Source organism: Salarias fasciatus, chromosome 1 (genome assembly GCF_902148845.1).
Source record: "Salarias fasciatus chromosome 1, fSalaFa1.1, whole genome shotgun sequence".
NCBI lineage: Eukaryota > Metazoa > Chordata > Actinopteri > Blenniiformes > Blenniidae > Salarias > Salarias fasciatus.
Genome location: NC_043745.1, coordinates 4050404 through 4077658, shown reverse-complemented (window position 1 = coordinate 4077658; position 27255 = coordinate 4050404). Strand labels below are relative to the sequence as shown.

Below are 27255 nucleotides of genomic sequence, written 5' to 3'. Positions count from 1 at the left end.
AGCCTTGCGTGATGGATTATAAATCATTCAAGATTAAATTAAAAGATAATGCACAAACTTAATGGTTTGTGTTTTGCAGTCTAAATTGCCTCGGAGCAGTGCTGTTTTCCAGCTTTATTGCAAGCCGTTTTTCTTGCCTCCAAAACCCTTCACATTTCACACCTTTTATTGCTCTCACCCAGCTCTGCCACTGCTCTTTTACATCTGCCGTTTGTTTGTTGTGCAAATTCCGTTTTTGGAAATCCTCCATTCGTAGAGCAGTGGAGATGCGCTGGCATGAAGATCCGGAAATGTTTTGGGGAATTTGACCACACGCGTGTGAGTGATTCACAAAACCAGTCAATTCAAAAGCAGGACAAGGTTCAAGTATTCAGGCCGCCGTTTTTCCACATTTGCATTAAATTGCATATCCAAACCTCATGCACGCTCTGAAAAGACTGTTTTTTTATATTTTTAAATCAAAACATTTTTATGAAAATTGCGTTCATGCACCATGTTGAATGCAGAAAGTCTGAGTCTTGCATTGAAATAACCAATGCTAAATCTAAAAAAAAAACACACAAAATGTGCATGTGGTTTCAGCGTTTTCACTACATACATTTTGCTTGTTATGCAGGTTTCACAAATTCTCAAATTTGTCACAAAGAGGAGACGGATTTGTGCTGAGATATTTAGCAGATGCATCCACGTGCATATGTGGGCATTTAAATGAAAAGAAGAAATGAGCAAATTTGGTTGAAAAAATATGAAAAAAATCTGAAAAGCATTGCAGAGTTCACATTTTAAAGGCTCAGTTCAAGTCGTCATTTGTCCACAGCTTTATTAAATTACACATCTGCCTGACATAAAATCAACACAATCGCAAGTTAACCCTCATCTTTGCTTTATAAAACTGGATGTTTTTATTTTATTTATGCGACCGTTCAGATGCATGCAGCATGCAGACACACGGTGTATGAATACACCAATTCACCGGAGAAAATCCTCATCTTCATCGTTCAAAAATCTGCACAATGTTGAAGGCACTTTCTATTAGTTTTCAGAGTTTATTAAAAAAAAAAGAGATGCACTTGTGTTAAAAGTCTTGGCTGTATTTCGCTGAAGTGTGCACGTACACGTGCGCTCATCAGATAAAGGTAAAAGAAGAGGTGAGCAAATCTGACTTGAAAAGTTTGAAAATCAATTCCACAATTCACACTTTTTCAGGCACATTAAGTCGTACTCTTGTCCATAATTTTACCGACACGCTTTCAAATGACGTGAAATCAATTTGACGTGCAGACTTGACCGTCACAGATCCATATGAACGTATGTGCATGGATGGTTGTGCACGGATCCTCTGGTCTGTCAGCCCCTGCAGAAAAGCACAGCATTACAATAACTGAATAACTGCGTTGGGATTTTTTTTTTCTTTTTTTCCTACTGCTGAATTTTTAGCACCGCTGACCTTTAATCTGCGATTGCATTGCAGCTCTCAGTACCAGTGTGGAGAAACGCTCTTATCTGCCAGCAGAATCACAGAACTCCTAATATTTTCCTCGACTTTGTGGTCGAAACAGTCGAACCAGCCTCCATTTCCACCAGGAGCAGCAGCAAATATGCTCAGTTTTCCAGCCTGGTCAGCCAGGTCAGTCGGCAGTGTCTCTGTACCGTATCGTGTCTCCAGCAGATGCAGTTTGCATGTTCTTCCTCAGGTCACTGTTGACCCAAAACTAAATACGTGGAACATTTCCAGCTACTTTTCTTTGTAACATTTTGTATGCTTGGCTCATTTACAGCAGAAGTACATTGAATAAATGCCTTTTTCATTACAAAGTTATTGTTAAATTGTTTGAGTTGATTGCAGTTTTTTTTTTTTTTTGTTTTGTTTTTTTTTTGGGAAAATTGGCCATTAAGTCAAAGTTTTTACATACAGATTTAAAAGTGTGAAACTCAAATCAACCTGAAGCCGTGATCTCCTCTCCTCTCAGTAAATATTCAAAGCATTATCGCTCAGGAGATGTGAGGGAGAAAAAAAAGGAAAAGAAACACAGCGGCGGGCAGAAAGACAGTGGGAAGGAAAAAAAGAGCTATATCTTGTATATTATCCTGCGGCCGGTGAATCTAAGTGTGTCCGTTTGCGTTGGAACAGAGCGGGCGTTATCATAATCGCCTCCTGCCTACTTGACAGGACCTTAAAGTGATCCTGTCACTTTATTTACACCCAGACCACTGTGTGATTTACTGGGAGGACGCACACACACGTGCGCGCTCGCAAACGCTCGCTGTTCCCGACTTCCTCGGCGAGCCCGGTGGAGTGGGTCGGATGACATCTTCTGATCAGAGCTGTCCGAAGAGATCAGAGCAGACTGGCAGGTAATAGATACCCAGCCGCTAACCCGAGAGCAGCCAGTCTGTGCGTGTGTGTGTGTGTGTGTGTGTGTGAGAGAGAGACGAAATACACTTTTCTTCCACTCTTTCTCAACATTCCTGCTCAGCTGTTGCTGCCATTTAGCTTCATTATTGTTTGTAATGTCGCTGGTGTTTCGTCTGGCCGGGGCTGCTCTGCCCTCTCGCCTCCCGGCTCGTCTGATCCGTCCCCCGGTGAACCGGCGGCGGCCGAAGACGAAGGAATTAACGGAAGAAAGGGGAAACATTCCGGAGTGTGAAACAGATGGGAGGTGATGGAGGCAGAGGAGGAGAGAGGAGAGGCTGGGAATGACGGATCCTGCTCGGCCCTGCTTGGCTAACTCTACACACCCTGCTGGGTTTTCTTTTTGCTCACACACACACACACACACACACACACACACACACACACACACACACACACACACACACACACACACGCGCACACACATCCCGAGGGACGGGTGCTCATGACCTGAGGTCGCCCTGTGGGCTTTGAGAGTGCGACTGCTCCGAATGCGAGCCATCTGAATAACAAAGGCAGAGACAGAGGAGCGTTTACAGACTGCCAGCCACCACGATATTCTACGTATTTGTGGGAAGAAATCGTCTGATCACACACACACACACACACACACACACACACACACACACACACACACACACACACACACACACACGCAGCAGCACTTTCAGCTCGTTCTTGACTAAATTCCTCCAGATCTGAACATTAAAATCCTCCCTGCGTTGGGAGACGCCCACATTAGCTGCATGAACATCTGCTTCATGTGAAAAATACAGATGGATATTAATTTACACTATGTAGGAAACAGAATAACACCCCCCCCCCCCAAATAAAAGACTTTTTTTTATATGTACCCACAAACCCACAAACCTTATACTAACATAGTCAAGAAAGAATTGCTTAAATTACTCATGTGGATTTAAACATCTTAGAAATGTTCTTATGCTTATAAAACCACATAATAAAATGTTAAAATTAAATGTGAAAGTTTGAAATAACTTATTTGCATTAGTCGTTGACGAGAATAAGCCATTTCCCTTATATTTATGATAAAACATTGATCTCAATTGTGACTATTCATCGTAATTGACGAATAAATCTCTCATTACAAAAAGTGAGTTCATGTGATGGATGCAGTTGTTTAATGTGGTGCACAGTTTCTACTAGTTTCTTACAGCACATTTTTCCCAGCATGCCTTGTCCTCATAATGAAATGTGATTCAGAAGAGTTTAAAGGCTTTTGAACAGGTCCAGCAGACTTTATATTTGAAGGTAAAAATCAGACTGTAGTATGAACTTCAGCTGATGCAGCAGTGTAGTGTGAGAGTTCAGAGTTCATCCTCAAAGTTTCACGGCCGATGAGTAAACATTCGCAGCTCTTCCAAGAAGACATTTACTTCACTTCTGTTCTGCTGGAGGAGAAACTTTAATTACTATGAAGGGGAAATAGATATTATCCACATTCATGGTCAAAAATAATTTAGATGCACAAGATAGACGCATCCTTCCAGTCGAGGTATCTGATATTTACCAAAAAACCAAAAAATCCTATTCTGTGTTGATTCGAATCAACATTATGTTCTATTTTAAGCCTGAATATTTAGTTTAGAACTTTGTCGTGTGTGTGGTTTACAGGTTGCTTATTGCCAAAGTAAACAGCTGCAGCAGAGGCCGTGCAGCTACTGAAACATTCCTCCGTTTATGTGACGTTTCAAGTGAAAAAGTCTCGTCTGAGAATGTGCAGAACAACTGTTTACCACGGCCGCGCTGCGCAGGAACAGTTGCATCGTTTTCAAAAAGTTGCATTTCCCCGTGTTTCCATGGAGACGGAGTCAGAAAGTGCTCAAACATTTGCATTTTCAGTAGCTCTGAGCACCGTTTCAGGCCAACGGACCCAGAATGCATTGAGCGTTTCCATTTTCAGTCTCAAACACTGTGTCAGCGGTGACTGCTTAATGAGATCAAGTTCATGGCTCAGAACTAAACGGGTGTGAAAGTTTCTCTGCGTTTGAGGGGCGGGGCTTAGAGAACGGTGTGACATCTGGCATATCCTGCTCGATTTCAGCCGACATGAGGAATAACATGGAAACTTCAGTGTGTGTGAAACCAGAGTGAGAAGCAAACAGGAGAGGATAAAACCAGAAAGAGACGCTCTCCTCACTGGAAAGCAGAGATATGGTTACAGAGGGAGGCCTACTACTGCTTTACCTTACACAATTATGTCTGTGTGTGTGTGTGCATGCCTCTGTGCTTGTGAGTGTGTGTCTGTGAAAAATATTCACCTTCATACAGTAACATACATATAATTTATTTAACAGTTTGTCTGCTTAGAAAAATGAATCCAACAATGTAGCAAGCACACACACATACACATGAACATAAACACACACACACACACACACACACACACACACACACAAACACACATGCTCTGTCAGTAGCTCTGTAGGCCAGAAGGTACACACACAGACATGCACTTTTGCATTAGCATGGTAACAGCAGGAGCCACTGTCAGGAGCTCGCCAGCTGAGTGGCGTGGGGAGATGATTAGCCGAGCCAACACGGTTCACACACACACACACACACACACACACACACACACACAGTGGTGCTACAGCAGCGTATGTGTCTGTGAGTAATCGCAGCGTTTCAGATGTGTTTCAGACGGACAGACGGACACGCTAACCGTTGCCGCTCCAGACGGAATCCGGTCCTTTCCTCTCGTCCGCCTTCACTCCGCCGCTAACCGCGTTCTGTATATGCTAATATCGTCTCAGCTTTTATTCCAACGCTGCTCTGCATATGCTGCGCTATCAAGCTGTTCATTACCACTTATCAGCTTCCTCACTGAAGCCGTTCACACACACACACACACACACACACACACACACACACACACTGATGGAGGAGGCGGAATCATTCAGATGCATAGAAACACGTAGAGGCGGAAGAGCTGCGTTTGGAGGACCGGCTGGTTTAATTAGTGAGATAGATAATGACAAAAGTTGTGTGATCGCTGTAATTTGACTGAACGGCGTCACACCAAACACGGCGAGGCAGAGTGTAACCCCAGTGTCTGTTCACAGCAGAGGAACTCACCTTATTTCACATAGCAGGAAGTTTTATAACTTTTTTTGGTGATATTTTCGTTGACACGTTCTCTGTTTGTTTTTTTGTATTTTTTTTTATTTTGTCAAACCAACGCGAAACATGTTTTTAAAGCAGAACGGTAAAAGATGTTCAACATTTTTCATTGATATCAAACTGAAATCGATTTTATTTAATTTAAAAATATGTTATTATAATTTTTGGTTTTTATTTTGTGAATGAAAAGAAAACGTATTCATTGAATCACATTTTATAAAAACATGTAATATTGCAAGAACCGTAATATATTGTTGGATCTGAAAATATGCCTTTTTTTTTCTAAATTACATGCAAAGTTCACATAAAACAGTTTCTTGAAAAAAGTACCAGAAAACCTATTATTCAAAATTTAATAACTGGTTGCCTTTTTGAGAGAAATTCAGCTTGCAATACAGAAATTATAGAACAAACAAACAAAAGCATTCAGGAGGATATTTCCGTCCAGAGACTTTTGTAAATAAATCGTAAACGAGGAAGAGAAACATGAAACCCGATGGGGGGATTTTTTTGATGAATCATGGCATGCTGTGTGTGTGTGTGCGTGTGTGTGTGTGTGTGTGTGTGTGTGTCATATTCCTGCGGTATTGTAACTATATTACCAGTCCGGTAAGTCATGTGGCTCCATGATGGAGAGCGACTTCATTCGTCAGGCGTCCGGGTCGATCACACACCTCTCGGGATCAATCGCATGCCTCTCCGGTCCCAGGGCAGCCACTGCAGACAGACAGGCACACACACACACACACTCACACACACACTGCAACCATCTAACCAATTTGTCTGTGCATGTCAAATCACAATAATTAAGCATTATCGATCTCGGATTCAATTAACTTCATTAACGCGGGTTGCACTGGTGACTGGGGGATGGAGAGAAATGGAAGGGGATGGAGGTGAGGGTGGAGATTATAGGATCTCATCAAGGCGGGGGGGGGGGGGGGGGGGGGGGGGGGGTGGCAGAGGGGTGGATGGATGTGGCACATAAATACGTGGAAAAGACACATCGAGGGAGAGAGAGAAGAGAGAGAGAGAGAGAGAGAGACTTGCTTCTGAGCAAGGCCTGGAGCTCCGTCTCAAAATGCTGCTGTGCACGGCTGATATGGACAGTCTGTCTCTCTTTGTCTCTCTCTCGCTGTCACACACACACACACACACACACACACACACACACACACACACACACACACACACACACACACACACACACACACACACACACACACACACGAAGACAGACAGTGCCTGATCCGAGCTGAAGTGTAAACAGACAGCGCTGACGTGCCTGTGTGTCTGATAGGGCTGTTAAGTGGTTATATAAGCATGATAAACTGTTTCCTAACATCAGAACATCTGCAGAGTGCACGAGCATTTCCTCACGCCGAGATTCTGTCGTTCAGCTCCGTGAGCTCTCCGAGCGTTTCTGATGGTCCAGATTTTTTTCCGTTTGCTCCCGTTTGAGTGCTCCTTATTTGTTATTACAGAGGGGATTTGTAAGTTTGGTTCTGATGTCAGGAATTATTTCCAAAAGCCCCCTCTCTCCGCGCTCTCCCAGAAACAAACGCTGGTGTCTGCTCGCCCGCTCGTTCCCGCTCTCCTCCGTTTCGGGACGCCAGCGATCTCATCCAGCTCGCCTCTCCTGAAGATGAGATCAAACCTCGTCTTCCACCCTGCTGACAATTCATCTGCAGCTCTCTCCGTCTCGCTCGGCTAATTAAAAGAGCACCTGCATACCTGGTGCGTCTGGCCCAGGCTTCTCCTACGCCGTGTGTGTGTGTGTGTGTGTGTGTGTGTGTGTGTGTGTGTGTGTGTGTGTGTGTGTGTGTGTGTGTGTGTGTGTGTGTGTGTGTGTCTGTGTGTGTGTGTGTGTGTGTGTGTGTGTGTGCGTGCGCATTTCTCTCAGTTTTCTGGGTGATACTCTTGTGAGCCTCTTGGTCTGGGTCTAAGCCAGTGGCCTTGGGGATCATCGCTGCGTGTGTGTGTGTGTGTGTGTGTGTGTATGTGTGTGTGTGTGTGTGTGTGTGTGTGTGTGTGTGGCCCCAGTCTTGACTCTCTTCCAAGATCTGGCTCCCTCCCTCCTTCCCCTCCTCTCACATTTATTCACGTCTCCTCCTTCTTTCCACAGTTTACGCTGTAAATCCTTTCCCGAATTTATTTGACTGCATTTACTGCAACAATAAATACAATATTGGAAAAAAAAGAAGGTACAGAGTCAGAGTGACACCCCCCCCCCCCCCCCCCCCCACTATTGGCCGGCACGATCTCAGACTCCTTTACATTTATTGTTAACACAGTTGAAAGCTTTTTGGAACAATGGAGAGTGAGACAATAAACAAACAGCGTGATGAACGCAATGAAAACATCCTGCAGTGAGTTAGCGATGCGGCGTTAGGACAAAACAAACGTGCTGGTCGTCCATGGTCAAACACAGCACTATTTGCAGCACAGTATAAAATCACAAATTTTTATCAATGGCTGCATGTAGAACAGAGTGGGGGGGGGGGGGGGTGTTTTCATCTTTTTCCTTTTGTTGTAGTGTTTTTGACATTTTCATTTCCAGTCACTCTTCCTCTTATTGATATAATATTAGACACAGAGTTCAAAAGTGATAGTTTCTCTTAACTTTTTCCTGAGTGAAAGTAAAAATACCTCATGTATTTAGTGAGGAAACAAATGCACAGCAATCAGTTTTTTCGATATTAGCTGAAGGTCTGAGTTGTTCCGACCTTTTTTCAATGAAGCCCCCGTCACTGTAAACCCATGAACATGACCCCCCTCAAATCGCAATCCGGATCAGGATCCGCCATTAGGAGGACCCTGCGGACCTGCAGGTGGGGATGATTCAGCTCGTCTCGCAGGGCCGCTGGACAGCGGAGGTTGTAAATCATTAACGCTGGTGATGGATGGGTACACACAACACGGTAAAAATAAACTTAAATAGGCCATTTTTGGACAAAGCAGGTGTTATGTCAAGGTGGATGGATTCACAAACCAATTCAGAGAAGCCTGTGTAAATTTATTGTAAGACTGTCTGTGTTTAATTGTTTCCATCCTTCGCCTGAAAGCAGAGCGCAGCCTTACGCTCCGTTCTGCATGTAGGAGGAAGAAACCTACACTCAGTCCGCCTGGCAAATAGGATTTTCTCTTCCCCTTGTCTCTCCATACACATCACACACAGGTACACAGATGGGCCACTGCGCACGCACACACACACACACACACACACACACGCAGTGTTCTCATCAGACAAAAGCAGTTAATTTGAAGTGTGTGTGTCGCGTTTCAGAGGTGATTCGCCATCGACGTTTCGGCCTTGACGAGAGCGGCCATGCTGCCGTGTGTGACCAATTTTTTTTTCCTTCTTTTTCTCTTTTTTCTCCCTCAGCCGCGGCATTGTTCTCTTAAACAGCTGTCGTTTTGGCTGATTCAGAACAGATGGCATGTACATGTGGGCCTGCTTGGCTGCACGTATGTACAGGCGGGTGGATGTGTCTGGGAGCGGGAGGGGGGCGGGAGGGGGGCGGGCGGACAGCGGGGACGGCCAGCAAGTTCAGAGCCGTGGAGAGTGGGCGCACTCTGCAGTGTTAAACCCCTGGATGTAAAAACACACTGCTGAAATACCTAATCAGAGCTTTAAAATAGATTTGCTAACACACAACAACATTGTTAAAAAGCAGCGCATGAGCCTGAGGTTTGACGACAGCATGGTGGAGGTGTTTCAGGTGGATCCTCTCTGTCAGCCTGGAACAGATTGCACACTGAACAGACAAACTCCTGAGCTCGCCCCAAGGCAAAGAGTTGTTAGACTACAACACTTACAGTACAACTGTGGTGCGAGAGTGTGTGTGTTTGTGTGTGTGTACGTGTGTGTGAGTGAGAGAGAAAGAGAGATGTGTGATGGGCTCTGGGATATCTGTGTCTCCACGCATCTGTTTATCCCACGGCGGTGTCGTATCATCGCCGATGGCAAACAGTGGCCTGACAATGACAAAGACTCCTCTCCGTTTTTGCTGCTGATGCAGTGCTAGCACACACACACACACACACACACACACACACACACACACACACACACACACACACACACACACACAGTTGCACATGAGCACACGACTCGCAGGGAGATGGGAGTTGGCAACAGCTGAAGTGTGTGGTGTGATGGTGCTGGCAGGTTGCGCAGCTATTACTGTTATATTCTCACAAAACTCAAGGCAGGATGTGGAGTTTTGTTTGCAGCCTAATTACCATGCCCTGATACACACTTGAGCCATAACAATATGACCAAATAACACACGGGTTCCCCTTATCCGATGCCAAAATAATAAGAATCATTGAAACGGACTCTGCGCTGGAGGTGTGTCCTGTCCCCAATGTGCCTGTTTTATTGACAAATATAGGACTGACTTAGTGTTAGATACCAGAACAGATTCAGAGAACTTTAAGTTGTGAACCAAACTTGTTTTATTCAGCAAGTTCCATAGAAGATCTATTGGATTCATATCTACAGAGATTTGAACACCTTTGTCAATCAGTTCCTCAAAGGTTGTTGGCAGGGTCTCTGCAGGCTCACCTTTTTCCCACAGTGCATCTTGATGCAATGTGTTCCCAGAAAGTATTCAGCCGACTCAGACCACCACCTCCGCTCTATGGTCCAGCGAGTGGTGTGTGGGTGATTTGTGATGTATCCTGACATCCCTCGATCAGAACCAGCTTTAACTTCTCTGAACTTGTGTGTTGGATCAGACCACACGTGCCAACCTTGACCAATCTCATGCAAGATGATCCTGGCTCAGCTTTTCCTGAGCCACCCCTGATAGGTACACACTGCTGCAGACCCTGGAAGAGCTGCAGTTTAGATGTTCTGAGCCAGACATATTCTCACCTCATATCCCCTTATTCCTCTCAGGACCTTATGGAACCTCATCCTCTCATATTTTCTCGATACGTTAATGTTTACTGACTAATCTGTAGAGACAGGAGATCACAGCAGGTCTCTCCGACCTTGTCAATAGTATAAAACCACAGTCAATGCAGCCGTACAGGAGTCACACAAATAGCCTTCGACCACTCCTACCACTGTTTAACACGCGTCCCATTGGTTTCAGGTCAAATCCCAATGCTTCTAGCAACAACTGTGAGAACAAAAAGTTCACTTTCTGCCCACTATATCACAAACAGTGTGCTGTTCACTTTGCCTGCCAGTGGTCATAATGTTAAGGTTGATCTAAGGTTGTTTCTAATTCCTAAACCTTTGTGCATCTTTCAAATGAATAGATTTGTGTGTGTGTGTGTGTGTGTGTGTGTGTGTGTGTGTGTGTGTGTGTGTGTGTGTGTGTGTGTGTGTGTGTGAGTGTGTGTGCACTTCAGTGCCACTCCCATACCGCTGACCGGCTCGCTCCATGTTTACATACCAGGACAGAAGAGTGATGGCCTGTTGTAGAAAGGAATGTGAGACACAAGGCCACTGAGGTTCAAACACATGCTCGTCTTCTCTGCCAACACAGCTGCTTCATTCCTGCTTCAATCATTTTTCAGAGATCCGGCTTTAATCACTAAGTGTGAGCAAAAAGGCGTTTCTCCTCTGATGTTGTTTCATCTCTTTGATAGACTTATTAACAAAAGAAAACATTCATAGAAGTGCAAAGAGGCAAGATTGCGATTTGTCTTGATACATCTTTTCTCAGTATGATTTCCATTGTATTATTTTTAAACGAGAAGGATTTGAATATAAATTGAAAGCCTCAAGCCCTCTCCCTGAAGCTAAACTGTAAATAATAACTCTAAACTTTTTTCTAATCTTTGGTAATTGAAGCAAATGGGTTTTGCGGGGAGAGATTTGTCGCACGGAAACGTACATGCTTTTTTTTCCCCCTCTTTTTTATTTACGAGGAGGCGAGAGGGCTGAGCAGTGTAATGAGTGAAAATGCATGCTTAATTTAAATGGCGAGTGTGTCTGTTAGGGAATGCATTAGAGTCTGCAGAAGAAGCGTAAGACATATTAATTGACAGACAGGAACCGCTGTCTCCGAGGTTGATACAAGTAATTTATTACTTCAGAAACGAATGCCACCGCCAGAATGTGCTTCATTAATTTCAAATTTAGTTTTAATTTCAAGCTGTTGCCCCTTGAGAAGAATAAGGTGGCGAGTTGTGTTTGAAGAGACATTTTTTCCCCTCTCCCTCACTTCATCTTCATCTCTCTCTCTCTCTCTCTCTCTCTCTCTCTCTCTCTCTCGCCCTCTCTCAGACTGTCTCTCATTTTCTGCGGTACAGAACAATAACCTGGGGGTGGGGAGAGAAAGTGATAGTGACTTGATTCTAATTTGAAAACAATATCATCGTAAAAGGTGATGTTAGTATGGAATTAATATTTATGGTAGTGAATTCTTGGTAAATGTTGATGGATGGTTGCTCTGCCTCCGATAGACAAGTTATGGCTGCCGGTACTTATAGTTTCCACCAGTTCTAACACGCGTTACAGATTTGTTCTTTTCCTTAAAGGTACACTCTGTCAATATGTTTCTAACAAACATTCGTCTGTCTGCTCTCCTTTGAATCTGTCTGTGCAGCATACGTCCCTGAAGATGAGAAGGAAGCTGCTCTTTTGGACGACGACCTGGACGGAGACGACTCTGCTCAGGAAGGCGAGGAACCTGCAGTCAAGCTCCTCTGTCAGGACAGGCCAGGATCCACTGGTTTCCATGATTCCCCCAACGCTGCTGACTTCTCTGGTCAGGAGCTGGACAGCGAGTCTCACCTCAGTGAATCCTCAGATAGAATGTCTGATTTTGAGAGCTCCTCACTGAAGAATGAGGACGACGTCCTTCTCTCTAAAGACTCTTCCTCCTCTGCATTGGCAGCTGCTGCGAACGCCGCCGCCATAGTCAGTGGAGATGAGGCCATGCTGCCCGCAACAGGCTCAGTGGCCGACAGCTTGGAGAAAATGAAGGCCATTTACACCTCCTTCCTGACCAACTCCTACTGGTCAACACTGAATCTGAACCTGAGTCAGCCCCCGGCTGAAAAGCCCCCTCGCAGCCACAGCAGCAGCAGTAGCAGCAGCAGCAGCAGTAGCTGTGGAAGTGGAGGCTACGATTGGCACCAGACAGCCATGGCCAAAACCCTCCAGCAGGCTTCACAGAACCACCACAACAGGATGGGTCTGGTTCAGCATCCCACAGTGGCTGTGTCCACAGCATCCACAGAACCCAACCTCTTCAGTACTGTCCAGCTGTACCGACAGAGCTCCAAGCTCTACGGCTCCATATTCACCGGTGCCAGCAAATTCCGTTGTAAGGACTGCAGTGCGGCGTACGACACGCTGGTGGAGCTCACGGTACACATGAATGAAACGGGCCACTACCGCGATGATAACCACGAGACAGAAGGAGACGGTGCCAAAAGGTGGTCGAAGCCCAGGAAACGTTCCTTGCTAGAGATGGAAGGAAAAGAAGATGCGCAGAAAGTCCTGAAGTGCATGTACTGCGGACACTCCTTTGAATCCCTCCAGGACCTCAGTGTCCACATGATCAAGACTAAACACTATCAAAAAGTGCCTCTGAAAGAGCCTGTTACACCAGTGGCAGCTAAGATTATCTCCTCAGCCCGAAAGAGAGCCCCTATTGATCTAGAAATCCCTAGCTCCCCCGACTCAAACGGAGGTAACACGCCGAAGCCCACTTCCCTGAATGATCCCAACGACATACTTCAGAAGGTTACCAACCCTTACATCACGCCCAACAACCGCTACGGTCACCAAAATGGTGCAAGCTATGCCTGGCAGTTTGAATCCAGGAAGTCACAGATTCTTAAATGCATGGAGTGCGGAAGTTCTCATGATACACTTCAAGAGTTAACTGCCCACATGATGGTGACGGGACACTTCATCAAAGTTACCAACTCTGCTATTAAGAAGGGCAAACCGATTATAGAGTCATCCATCCAGGCACCGACATCTAATTTAACAACTGAGGAGAAGGTGCAATCTGTTCCTTTGGCAGCCACAACCTTCTCCCCTCCCCCTGCTCCTGTGCCCCCACCAACCAGCATTTCTCCCACAGCAATGGTTGTGGAGATTAAAAAAGAGGAGAAGGAAGAGGAATGCACTAAAGAGTCTATTGTCAACAATGGTAACAACCTCACTAAGGAGAAGAAAGGAGGAGGTGAGGAGGAAGTTGAGGAGAAGTTTGATATTTCCTCAAAATATTCGTATCTGACTGAAGAAGATCTGGATGAAAGTCCAAAGGGAGGTCTTGATATCCTCAAGTCTTTGGAAAACACAGTAACCTCAGCAATCAACAAAGCCCAGAATGGAGCTCCAAGCTGGGGCGGATATCCGAGCATCCATGCTGCCTATCAGCTTCCAAATATTATGAAGCTCTCGCTTGGTAACTCTGGAAAAAACTCCCCCCTTAAATATATGTTCCCAGGAGGGGAGATTCTCTCCCCAACTGGGAAGAACCAGCCGCTGATTTCTCCTCCCAGTCGCCAGTCTTCTCCGCTTCCCAAAAACAATTTTCACGCCATGGAGGAGTTAGTGAAGAAAGTGACGGAGAAAGTAGCCAAGGTGGAGGAGAAAATGCGAGAGCCCAGCACCGCTGCGAGGGGTTCTCCTCTGAGACGCACTACGCCCTCGCCCTGCAACAGCGAGGCCGGAGACTCCGCTCGAGGAGAGTCCCCCAAGGTCCCCACAGCAGGGAGCTGCAAAACTCCAGAGAGCGTGAGTGGAGTGGAGAAAGTAGTGGATGAGAACGGAGCCAGTCACAAAGATTCCAATGGTGATATTTCCATAAAAGAGTCTGTGGAGAATGGAGTGAATTCCAGTGCTGTGACATCGCCGTTACCTGCCTCTCTGTGTGGCGGAACGGCCATCATCACAGACCATCCGCCTCCCGAACAGCCCTTTGTCAACCCTCTCAGCGCACTGCAGTCAGTCATGAACGTCCACCTGGGGAAGGCTGCTAAGCCCGCCCTGCCCTCCCTTGACCCCATGAGCATGCTGTTCAAAATGAGCAACAGCCTAGCAGAGAAAGCAGCAGTGGCTGCCTCCACCCCACCAGCACAGACCAAAAAGACTAATAACGACCACTTAGACCGCTACTTCTACCAGCAACATCTGAACAATGACCAACCTATAGATCTCACCAAAGGAAAAAATCTAGAGAAAAGCAGCAATGGCAGCTCTTTAGGTTCAGCGGCTCTCTCTTCCACCACCTCCACCCCATCCTCGATCTCTCCCTCCTCAGCCGTCACTATGACTAAAGCCTCAGCGGCAGTAGCCTCCTTCATGTCCACCTCCCCTTTGAGAGAAAATGCCCTTTCGGATATCTCTGACATGTTGAGAAACCTCACAGAAAGCCAGGCTGTTTCCAAGTCCTCCACACCCACCAGCCAGTCCGAGCGCTCCGACATTGATGGCGTCACGCCGGAGGAGACAGAAGACATATCGCCGGCCCAGAAGCGTAAAGGCCGGCAGTCCAACTGGAACCCTCAACACCTCCTCATCCTGCAAGCTCAGTTTGCTTCCAGTCTGAGACAAACGAACGACGGGAAATACATGATGTCGGACCTGAGCCCGCAGGAGAGAATGCACATCTCCCGTTTCACCGGCCTCTCCATGACTACAATATCCCACTGGCTGGCCAATGTCAAGTATCAGCTGAGAAGAACCGGTGGCACCAAGTTCTTGAAAAACTTGGATTCGGGTCACCCGGTGTTCTTCTGCAGCGACTGCGCCTCTCAGATTCGTTCACCCTCCACTTACGTCAGTCACCTGGAATCCCATTTGGGCTTCCGGCTGCGAGACCTGGCCAAGCTTTCTGGGGAGCAGTTGCTCAGCCAGATTTCGCAGCAGCATCAGCAGCGCCACACCAAAGGACTATCTGAAAAACTCTTCTCCAGTCTGCACCCATCCACCCACCCGCTACCGTCCTCCCTGCCCACCACCCTACCCTCCACGTTACCCATCTCCCTGTCCTCGCCCTTAACGACCTCTTTGCCCTCGAACAAATCCCCGTCCCCCTCCCCGGACGAAGACGAGAGCGGAGCCATGTACCAGTGCAAGCTGTGCAACCGGACTTTTGCAAGCAAGCACGCGGTCAAGCTCCACCTGAGCAAGACTCACGGGAAGTCCCCCGAGGACCACCTCATGTACGTGTGTGAGCTGGAGAAACAGTAGCAGCGGCTGTGGACAGTGCTGCGTCCCTTCACTCTCGCTTACTCTCCTTAGCCTTTTACAGACATTGAAAAAAGATGAAAAGATCATCGAAGTGACGGAACTGCACAAGATGCCACACAACTACTGCTCTGAGTTTTGGCACATGATTTTACACATTGTGTTGTAGCAGTTTTTCCTTTTTCTATTATGTTTATTGGTGAGGCCGACTAGCCACACTTGATTTTAGTGATCTTCTTTGACAGGAAAAGACTTTTTTCCCTCTTTTTTTTAAGGGCATATGGGAGCTCTTGTCATTTTGACGATACTGTGTATGAAGGTTTAAAAAAAAAGATTCTGAAAGTGGTGTGTATTTTAAAAACTTGTGTAAATGAAATCAACTTCTTTTTATATTTTGGCGTCACTGAGGTGTGATAAGCTGCATGCATAAATAAAACAGTTAAGTTAACATTTTATAACTAAATCTGGTGCACTTTCTATAGTTTTTCTTTTTTTTTCCCCACTCTCATAATTGCTCTCTTTGTTCTGCTTAATTTGTTTGTTTTTTTTTTTCCTCTTTTTTGTGGTTTAACATTTAACCCTCTGAGTACGTCGAAGCACTTCTACACAAGACTGGGAAATTACTGAAGCAAGTTTAGGAATTAGATTTGTTTACCAGACATATGCTAAGTCTACACATGAAAGTCTATTTAAAAAAAAAAGTGATTCTCCATTCGATGTAAGTTTTTCTACATATTTGTGTGGCAGATGCTCACAGGACTTGCATTGTAGTGATGTGGTTAAACAAAAAAGACAAAAAAAGATTTCTCCTTTGTTAATCAGGGACCTATATTAATTCAGGTCTGTGTAAAATATGTAAATAATATCATATGAATTAACTCCAGTCTAAATTATGCATCATTTCTATATTTTTAATTTAAAAGGATTATGACTATCTGCTGGTGCACACTATATGAAGACGTAAATGAAAATGTTTTGCACAATAGTTTTTATAAATGTGTTATGTGATCAAAGGATATGAAAAAGGTCGGGTGGGGGGGGGCAGGTGACTCTTTTATTCCCAACTCGTGCTCAAAGGGTTAAAACGTTCTTTTTAAAAATCCCTACTACTACTACTACTATCGCTCCTGCAGACGCGACGCGACATGTGGCCCTGTATGAACACGAAAAGGATATTACAAAGGTTGTACAAAAAAGACTTTATGAAGATATTTCACATGTAACTGTTATTTATAAGCACTCTTGGTTGTTTCATAACATTGAATGCCTTTTTGGATTGGTCTGGGTTTTTTTTTTGTTTTTTTTTTTTTGGGTTTTTGTTCTGTCTAATTACTCTGCCATGAATCCACACTGCAGCTTTATCTTTTTTTGGGATATGAAAGGAAACCATGGTTACACTAACCTCTTGAGTGACAAGTTCTGCTACATTTTTGGCAGTTAATTTGCTGAAGTAACTGACAGCTGCCAGTGTAAAGAAATAATATAAAAAAAAAGATCCCTATGTGTAAAATATCGGCATGTACACAGCACAGATACTGTTATGCATTTCTGTGCCGTTAGTCTTTTTTTTTATTTCGTCCTTTTTTCTGTTGTTGTTGTTCTTGACAATGAACTCCCCATTATATGACTTCATATAACCTTGTTTTCTACTGCAGCATTAAAAAAAAGGAAACTGTTTTTTTGCAATAATGTGTGTGTGTGTACATTGTGTGCGTGCGTGTGTGTGTGTGTGTGTGTGTGTGTGTGTGTGTGTGTGTGTGTGTGTGTGTGTGTGTGTGCGCGCGTGTGTGTGTCATGGCTATCAATTATGTGTGTGCTGTGCAGTCCCTAATGAGCACATTAGACTGGGAGTGTGTCAACGTCTGTCTGTGACGAGCTGCAGACTAGTTTACAGTGAGTGGCAGCAGCAGCGGGGCCGTGTGGGAGACAAACACACACACACACACACACACACACACACACACACACACACACACACGCTCAGACATGCAAACAGACACCCTTATTGTTGGGCTTCCCTGTTGCCTCCTCTGTTGTCCCTGTGCCTCAGACTCAGGCGGACATATTTAGGGTCAATCTTGCAACGTCAAGGCCTCAGAAACCAGTATTGACTGAAAATGTATGAATAAGGTCTGCAGTGATTTGATCCTGAAGTTGTTATACTATTTTAATTCATTGAAAACACCATATCTGCGATCAGTTGACACTGTAAGCAATAAAGGAAATAAACATAGTACTGTATCTCACACACACACACACACACACTCCCACAAAGTTTCCATTCCGTGTCTGCACTTCTCTAATTACACCGGACGTCCGTTTTGCGCCCGCTCCCCACAAGGTAAGAAAGCTGGCAGGTGTATTTGTTTCGACTTCATGGGAGACGACAACAATGCTGACAAGATGAGCCGATCCTTTCAAGTGTTTATTTAGTCATATTTTCTTTTTCCTTTCCTGTGGCTGGAGCTGTGATTAAATGCGAGTCGTATCACGATCAATTTGATGATGTGTGCAGCATGACGGCGTGATATGGAAAAAGAAGCTGATGGAATGAGGAAATTAGGCTTACCGGAAAAACGAGAGGGATGGAGAGAGAGGTGTGTGAGATGTTTCTTTTCCTCACGTCAGATCTACATAACAATCAGAGTTTGTTCAGCACAGTTTTGGGAGTAAGAATATAAAGGTACGTAGATCATCAGCATGTAAATCTGCTCATGCAAACACATGCACGTTCCATAAATACAAACAGCTCGCACAGGATAATACAAACGAGACACGTTTTTTTTCTCCACCTTTGCAGATTTAAATAGTGTGCCAAAAAAAGGAAGCACATGCACACACGAGTGAGCACGCACGCACACACCACACAAACAGGTCTGAATCGTACAGACCAGTAATTCTACGCTTTTTCTCTTCACACATATGTGCATAGATGCACAAAAGGCATGCGCACACACACGTGCACACACACCTCTCAACAGCCAGGTAGAAGGACTTCATCCGCACTGACAAGGTGCCACAGTGTGTGAAAATGTCAGCCTTCAACAGTGCAGCCTGAAGTCTGGCACCGTATTTAAGGCTCTCATTAGCCTCAAAGAAAATATGCGTGAAATTGAAGTGTAAAAAAGCCATTTTCTCTTTTTCCTTCCCTTCACATCCAGCGAGTACGGGCGAGGGCTTATTAAGGTTCAGAGCCGGCGTGCAGAGAGACAATGGGTGCCACCAGGGTGCATGTGCATGTGCACGTACCCACACACACACACACACACACACACACACACACACACACACACACACACACAGTGAAACATCTGAGTCTGTATGTAATCACAATGTGGACTAACTCAAACAAATAAAAGCATCCAGATGCTGCTTATTGTAGCCACTGGGTAACGGCAGTACAGACCTCGTCTCTGAGAACAAGCAGTGATCAGCATTGGTGGATTTTTTTTTTTTTTTCATGCAAAAGTGATAACAGTTTGGGATGTAACAATAGCAACACCTGCACACAGTGTAGTAGACCAGACAGGAAAGCATGTCAGCTGCCTGTCAGCAGTGTTACACAGGGACACAGCTCCCTCTGCTCAGGGCTATCTGTGCCTTCTTGTGTCTTTCTAGAGGAGTAGCTTGGTCTGGTGCCGCATGCATGTAAACATTAGCTAGACACACACAGGAATACGTCTTGGGAGGAGGTGGGACGGCTCACGGCTGAAGTGACCACCCCGGGCTGAATATGGGTGAACTCAGTGTGTCGTGACCCATGTGCCAAGCCAGTCCCTGGAATCGCTGCATTCCCAGGAGACAGTAGCAGCAGCTATCCACGCACCGAAGCCCCTGGGTATGGAACATGCCTGCATGCACAGACACTTGTAGACCCTAACAGATGCCTGTAGTTTCTCTTTAATGCCAGTTGCTGTAGTTGCTCCGGTAAACCGAGGATAATGGTTTGGTTAAATGAAATGTTTGTACAAAGATCACATGAAATGCTTTCAAACTGGGTAGCTAGTTCACTTTCCTCGGCAGCGCTGTCAGTGACATGAAGAATCTCCTCAGCAAGGCCAGAAAGGCCTCAGAATGAGGCACACTGGAAGTCAGACTAGTACAGCACTGAGATCAGACTCAAAGTGCACCAGAGCTGCTTGCTGCTGGCTCTGAATTCTAGAAGATGACCCGGAACACACGAGAAGTGAGGACGCTTTGTTGCTGCCGTTCATGGATGATGACATTCATGAGCATGCGCAGAGGAACTACCTACGAGAAGCAGTAAGTAGTTTTCAGTGCTTATGCCATTTCTGTGTAAATGGACATCGTTTTAAAACTTGTCACTTTTCACACTGCCATGTAAACAGGGTCTAAGGAAGAAGACGGGTCCTGGTCGGTGATGAGGACACTGAGACACGCAGAGTAGAGCAGCAGCTGATAATTGCAGATTTGTTTCTTTCTTTGGGGTGGGGATGGTGTTGGGGGGGTGATGGTGGTGGTGGGGGAGGGGAGGGTGGACGGACTTCATTACGTCAAGCTGGCTTTGGCGGTGAACGTCTTTACACGGCGTTTGAAGGTGCTGCTGTACGCCAACACACCACACCCTCATTGTAGCCCACACAATGCAGCCGTCACAGTCCCCCGAGGAGCGCGGAGGGAGCCTCCACCACGCTAAGCTGCTCACACGCATTTGAAGAAGGTGTGCTGCACATCCAGATAGCTTTATCTAAAGCGGGGGGGCGGCAGTGGGGGGGGGTGGAATACAAGCTCAGTGGGTCTACTCCACACAATGGAATCACACAGCATAACACAAATAAAGCCAAGGTACAAGCAAGCACACTGCTTTCACACACACACACACACACACACACACACACACACACACACACACACACACACTGAGGGAACACCCTGTCCATCTTGCTTTTCCTTGATTTCTTTCTTCGCTCCTGTTGGTGCTTTTTCAAATCTATTCTTCACATGCAAACACTCACCTTCAGAGCAAGGCAGCAATAGAACACATTCAATTATTTCATCCCGAATTGGCCAGCCCTCATTATACTGTCCTCGGTAATATCCAAAGAGTAATTAAACTGACTGAAATGCCTCCATGCTAGGAAGGGCGAAGATCAAATGTCGGGAATTCCTGTGGTTAGCCATCACCTCCATATGAGTCTCATGAGTTTTTAATGGTAATTATCTCTCTGGTCACATTTAGGCTCTTCTCATTTTGCACATGAAAAAAAGAAGATGTTCAGGATGCTGGTGCATTAGAAATCCACAAGGCTGGCTTAATAAGCCTCTGGAATTAGGAGCATGGACACCTTGGAACTCCACTCTGACCAGCTGGAGCTCAGGACTGAGTTCAGCAAACAAACTCTTTCTGACATTTAAAAAAAAAAAAAAATAACAATATGCAGACTTTTCTGCTGAGGAGGCACCTACAAAATGTGTTGCCTTATTAATTTAAATGTATCATTCCCATGGTGGTACTGAGGTATGGACACACACCGTACATCATTAAAGTTATGGGCCACAAAACAATGCAGAGAGCTGTGATGGAAACGATGTGTGGATCTAATGACAGAGTCTCTGTAAACTCCTGGACAGGGCCGCGTGGTCTGGGAGTGAACTCTTCCTGAGAGACACAGATCCCATGAATGACGACCAGAAGCCACGAAAGACCCCATTTTCAAGTGAACCGACAAAACTTTGGTAGTGTTTAGGGTGTTTGGAGTCTCCGACTCCGTTTCCATGGAAACAGGGTAAAACGCAACTTTTCTGAAGCACTAATACTGTGCATGCTCCCCACGGATGTAGGCAATAGCTGATCTGCACCTGCTCAGTAGAAAATACAATGAGAATAATGTTTTCCACCACTGTCATGACGCCTAGTCCAGTTTTTCCTGGTCCTGGTCCTGGTCCTGGTCTCAGTCCAGATTCTCCTGGTCCTGGTAGTTGTACAGTTGACAGTCACTGTAATAGCAATCCAACTTAGTTGTTTGTACATACAAATGTCTGTATTGTCCATTGTTAATGTTTATAACCCATTGTTCTCTCTCTCTCTCTGTGTGTGTGTGTGTGTGTGTGTGTGTGTGTGTGTGTGTGTGTGGTTTTATTACAAAAACAACCAACATTAACAGTGTCCCAGCAGGAGAACTACATTGTTTTCTGTCATTTCCGTGTAAACAGACATTTGCTGAATGCTGCTGTGTTCGGTGAATTAGCAGCTTCACGTTCACACAGCTGCCCTCCAAAGCAGGTAACTCATCCAGTGGCAGTAGTCTGGGGTCCCCTGCCTTGCTCAAGGACACAATGCAAAGATTGAACCTGCGACCTCCTGATTATGAGACAGCCACTGTATCAACTGATTATTCACTGTTCAATGAAATTGATAGTTGTGCTATTTTGATATTGTAGGGTAAATATGGAAAGATCACTGAGTCTTTCAATTTGTACTTTGCAGATTTTGATATCACGATAGTGAGAAACTTGAAATATATTATGCAGCTCCACTTCTTGATAATGGTAAAACACATTCAGAATATTTTGTGCTTTGAAGCAACAACTAACACCATATGATTCAAGCAAACTCATGTTAGCAGCAGCATCGCAGCATTTGCACTACAGTAACAAACCAAATGGAACTCATTTGAGTGAGAAACATCAAAGATGTGTTCCATGAGACTAAAAGATCGGTTCATCTTCAGTCCTCTTAATTCACCAGAGAAGCTCTTCTGGAAACATTACCAGGGCCTTGATTTGCTAATGTCTTGATTTGGAGAGAGTTATTCATTTGTACAGCCACTGATGTCTCAGATCATAGGAGTGACATGTGGAAATTCTGTCTGAGGAGCTTCTTGAGCTCGATTCCTTAAGAAGACTTTGGGGAAGTGTGCCAGGAGACTGGGAAGCTGCACATCAAAGTCACACATCACAAGCAGCTGGGAGGTAGAATGGCGACACTTTTCTGCTTTTTAATGACATATTTAAAAGAATCCAAACAAGGGTTAGCTCTCCTGATCTGAATCTTTGTTTTAGTGACTATAAGAGAAAGACGGACATTTATCTAGTTAAATAGTTTAGAATACACTCTTTATTTATGACTCCAAGCTGGACAGACTTTACTGACTGGGTGTGTTACTGTGGTCAGATTTAACAAAATGTTTTTATTGTAAGAGGTATGTGTTTCGATTCTTGTGATTAAAATGACTGATGTTTTTAGTAGAGAACAACACATATTTCACAGCACTTTTTGTGTCTCAGTTTTTAACTCGTCTCGTAGTTCTGACGTCTGTTTTCAAATATTAAACTTTATCTATTCAGTAGTCATTCTGCAGTGATTCTTTATTGCAGTTCATTCATTTTAAAACGCCCTTTATAAGGCAAGCCACCTTACTGGGTAACTTCAGGCTTTGGTCACAAAGTTTTCAAACATTAGTAAGGTGATAACACTCAGACAGGTGGAGCTTTGCACGTGTTTTTTTTTTTTTTTTTTTTGACAATTTATGGCACTTCTGCTTTCAAGTTTTCATATATGTCTCCTGTTGCTTTATTTAGTTGATTTAAACTTGTAAAAATACTAATTACTGTTATGCATAGAAATGTCCTTTGCTGTAAAACCCATGTATGTCATATTGTGAACCTGGTTGCATTTGTTGGTCTCCAGGTGTGAATTTCTTTTGTCAGTCTTGTGACAATTGAGAAGCTGAACTTTTACAGTTTCAGGGACGCAGAACTCAGTTGGTTGTTAAAACTACTTCGCAGAGACTTTAAGCCATCTTTTGACAACCATCATACAATATTCAGAGTCAGATGATGGCTCCGGCGCTAATTAGTCTTCTCATTTTTTCATGATTTTCAGAAATTATTGGGAAAACATTGTCAGAGATTTGTTTTCTTGTTATCATTTAAGTTTTAGTGATTGCTGTTTAAATTTATACTCTGCTTAATAGAAAATGATAGCTGAAATCATGAGAAATGACACTTTGCTCGCTCTGAACATGTCAAAATTAGATTTGGACATGTTGAAGACAAACAGAAAACGGCTCTTTGTAGAATTAGATCTCATTTATGCGACAGTGTTTTTGGTTTCAGTTAAGAAGACAGGACACTGGTGCTCAGAGAGAATGCAACTTTTTAAAAATGACTTTGAAAGTTGAACATTTTGAGAATACTCCGATTCTGTTGGAAACGCAACTTTTCTGAAAAGCACCCAGCGGCGGCACGGCAGGAGAACTACAGTGTTTTCTGCTTTTGTGCTTTGAACTTGTAAACGGACATCACTTTCAAAATGTTGTATTAGTAAACAGAAAAAACTGCACTGTGTTCACTCCAGCTCACCCGGAGCTTCCAGATCTCACCACCAAACAATAAAAAGCAAGTCACAGCAGTGACGTAGAAGAATTCTGCTGACGGTTTGGGAGGTGGCATCAGGGGCATGAAGCCTGCGGGGGGGGGTGGAGGTGCTGCCTGCCTCAGGAGGCCGGAAGACTGCAGTTTACTGGCAGGTGTTGGGGAATGAGGTCCCTGAATACCATTTTCACTAGTTTCATTAGTTCTTTTTTTACTTTCTTTGGAATTTCTGGGGTTCTTTTTCATCAACCATTACAGCCTGAACTCTCTTTGTAACCTGTGAGGAGCTCTGTAAATAAAAGCACCAGACCTCCCTGTGCGTTTTCTTTACCACTCGGCCAACTATCAGTCTTCTATCAACCATTGGGTTGCAGGTTCATCTCCCCAGCAATGTGATGAACTACCATTTAGCAAGACACGGAACCTGAAATTGCTCCCATCACCATTGAGGTGTGTGTGACTGGAATTAACAATATAATGACGAATATCTTAGCTTCAGTGTTGCTGACAGACACAAAAAACTAAAAATAGATGAAGGCTAACATATTTCCCAAGCTCTTATTTTAACATGGCAGATATAGTAACATATAGGAAGAAAAAAATATCCATTTAAGGAACATTTTTATGACAACATTTCAAGTGAAAATAAATTGTTTTTGTGTTTTTGTTTCATAAAAGTTCTGCATTTACACGGCAATGGCCTGAAAACGACGTTCATTTCCACGGCAACAGAAAAACAGGATGTAGTCAGCATGAAGGCCTATGGGCTGATGCTGTTGGTTATTTGTGTCATGGAATCACAACAATACGCTGTATTCATTAGCAAAGGGAGAACACGGAGAACCGGATGAACAGACAATGAATAACAGGAGACACTGAATCATAAAACAATCAAATATGAACGATAACACTAAAACACAGTCAGGCAGTCGTGGCCCTCTTTGGTTCATCTACTCGTGCGTGTGAGTAACAACTATTTACCATGTGCAGTAGCAGTATTTGTGCTGGTAAAATGAGACGGATCCTGAGTGTTTCCAGAAAGTTGTGTTTTCGCCTGTTTACACAGCGAGAGAGTTTTCAAAAAGTCCCGCCTTGGGAACTGTTTTCAAAGAGTCGTGTTTTCAGTAGCACCACTGAGCACCGCTATTTTGTAATCAGACCAGCAAAACGCTCTGAAAGTTTTGTGTTTTCTCTTGAAATCATTGTCGTGTAAACGCTGCTCACTCAGAACACCGTGGACAGATACCAGACCAGGAGAAACACTGACATTACAAACACTCTGTCGATTACTGACTGAGTTGTGAGAATTACTCATCAGAGAGAAATCCGGGACTATTTCTTAAAGTCCATTCATGTATTATAAAGTTTGAGGATACCTTTTAAACTCTGCGGGTCTATTAATTATACATTCAATGCAAGAGTTCTTCAGACAGTTGTTGTGGAACGTAGGAACACAGTAGATCTTCTCCGGCCCCGCACATTTCCAACGTATCTTAAAATAACGCATGTGATGAATGTGCAATTTCCCTAATTTACGGCCGAGCGCCGTACTCAGGGCTGCGGGCTGGATGGAAATCTTAAATGGGGCTTGAACAGCACTCCTCACAACAAGAAATCAATATGCCATGCAGCCTGGAGAGCCGACCCGCTATCTGCTGTGGCCGAGGCATCGCTTGCAGGGTAATTTCCTCTAAACGCTACAAACACAGCTCAGCCACTTCACTGACACAAATAGAATCCCAGTCACACGCTCTAACACACACGCACACAAACACTCACACACTCACACAAGACGATGCATACTGAATACATACGGCGCAGTGTGTGTGTGTGTGTGTGGCTGAAGCACAGCTGAACGTATCAGTGCGGCGTATGTTTTTGATGCTTTGTGTTTTGTCTCTGTTTATTGTGTCAGCGGAACATTTTGATTGGAGGCATGTCTGCAGTTTGTATCAGTAAATGTCTCAGGTGCAGGATTAACAGGAAAGCTGTTTTTAAACATTTTCCAGTGGATGATCACGTTCCTCCAGGTGTGGCTGGATGATGAGCCTGGTGTCAAATTACATGTACAGATTCAGCTGGAAGGAGGCACTTACAGGACTGAGTTGGTGAAATGCTGACCTTCGGGTTTGGCCTAACCCTTTCAAAAGCAGAGCATTCTGAATGTCACAGTGAATATTCTGAGCACAAAGCGTGTCATGATTGGATGCCAGAAACTTCAGATCAGATCGTAGAAGTTGGAGCGTATTTACAGGTATTCAAACACATCATTACGCCAACATTTCCTTTAAGATGTGTTTCTGTGTGACGGCTGCATCTTCATAGATGCCTTAATGGGAGTAAATGCATTCTGTTGCATTGATTCTGCTTAAAAAGGCAGGTTTTATCCACAATTTTCCCATAAATCTATTCAGACGGTTTTCAGTCTTGGGTTTGGGTTTTGGCAGAAAACAAAGAAAAAAAAAAATCAGAGAAGTTTGCATCAAGTAAAGAAAACGATTCTCCTTGATTAAAGAGACACTTTTACAGGCGTCCATTACATGCAGGATTGATTGTTCGGACGCTTTGCATCCTAGTTTTTAAACGAAAAAAAAAGAGCATAAAACAGCTGCGACTGATCCAAAAAGCAGCTGCTTCTCCGCTGATGAGAACCAGAGAAAGAGAGCATGTTACACACAGTTCAAAGTGTGCAGTGGCCACCTGTCAGCCCCAGAATCACTTTGAGATTATTAGTTTATAAATCTCTCTGTTGTCCTGCCTGTCCAGAAGATGTTCTTTTATTATATGTGAATCTTCCACATGCTTCAGTATTAAAGCAACAACAGCTCTTACTTACTATACTCTACTGTCTTACTTATTTTTTAAAAACTCTCCCACCATTTATTCATCTATGATTTAATTAGATTTCAGTGCTTTTCTTAGAATTTTTCTATTCTTCCTGATTTGCTCTTATTTCAATATTGGTCTTTATATTTTTATTTCATATGATTCATTTCAGCGTTCAGCTCCAATGTTTAAGTCTCGACATTGGAAATATTCTACAGATCACATTCTACCAATCAACACCGTCATTAAAACCTCCAGCGACAAAACAAACACTCCGTATCAAACAAAGATCCATTCATCCGTCTCTAATACCACTTGATCCAGATCGGGGCTTCAAAGCTTCTTTTTTTCCTGCAGACCT

The 27255-nt window shown here is 44.3% G+C and overlaps 1 protein-coding gene across 1 annotated transcript in view; it reads left to right on the top strand.

The window, feature by feature from the left end:
- tshz3b (teashirt zinc finger homeobox 3b) overlaps positions 1-16753 on the top strand; it is a 40994-nt gene extending 24241 nt beyond the window's left edge. The window contains exon 2 of the mRNA XM_030100112.1: positions 12127-16753. Within this exon, the coding sequence (XP_029955972.1) occupies positions 12127-15734 (3608 nt within the window). The 3' untranslated portion in view covers positions 15735-16753. The remainder of the gene's footprint in view (positions 1-12126) is intronic.
- Positions 16754-27255: the final 10502 nt, after the last annotated feature.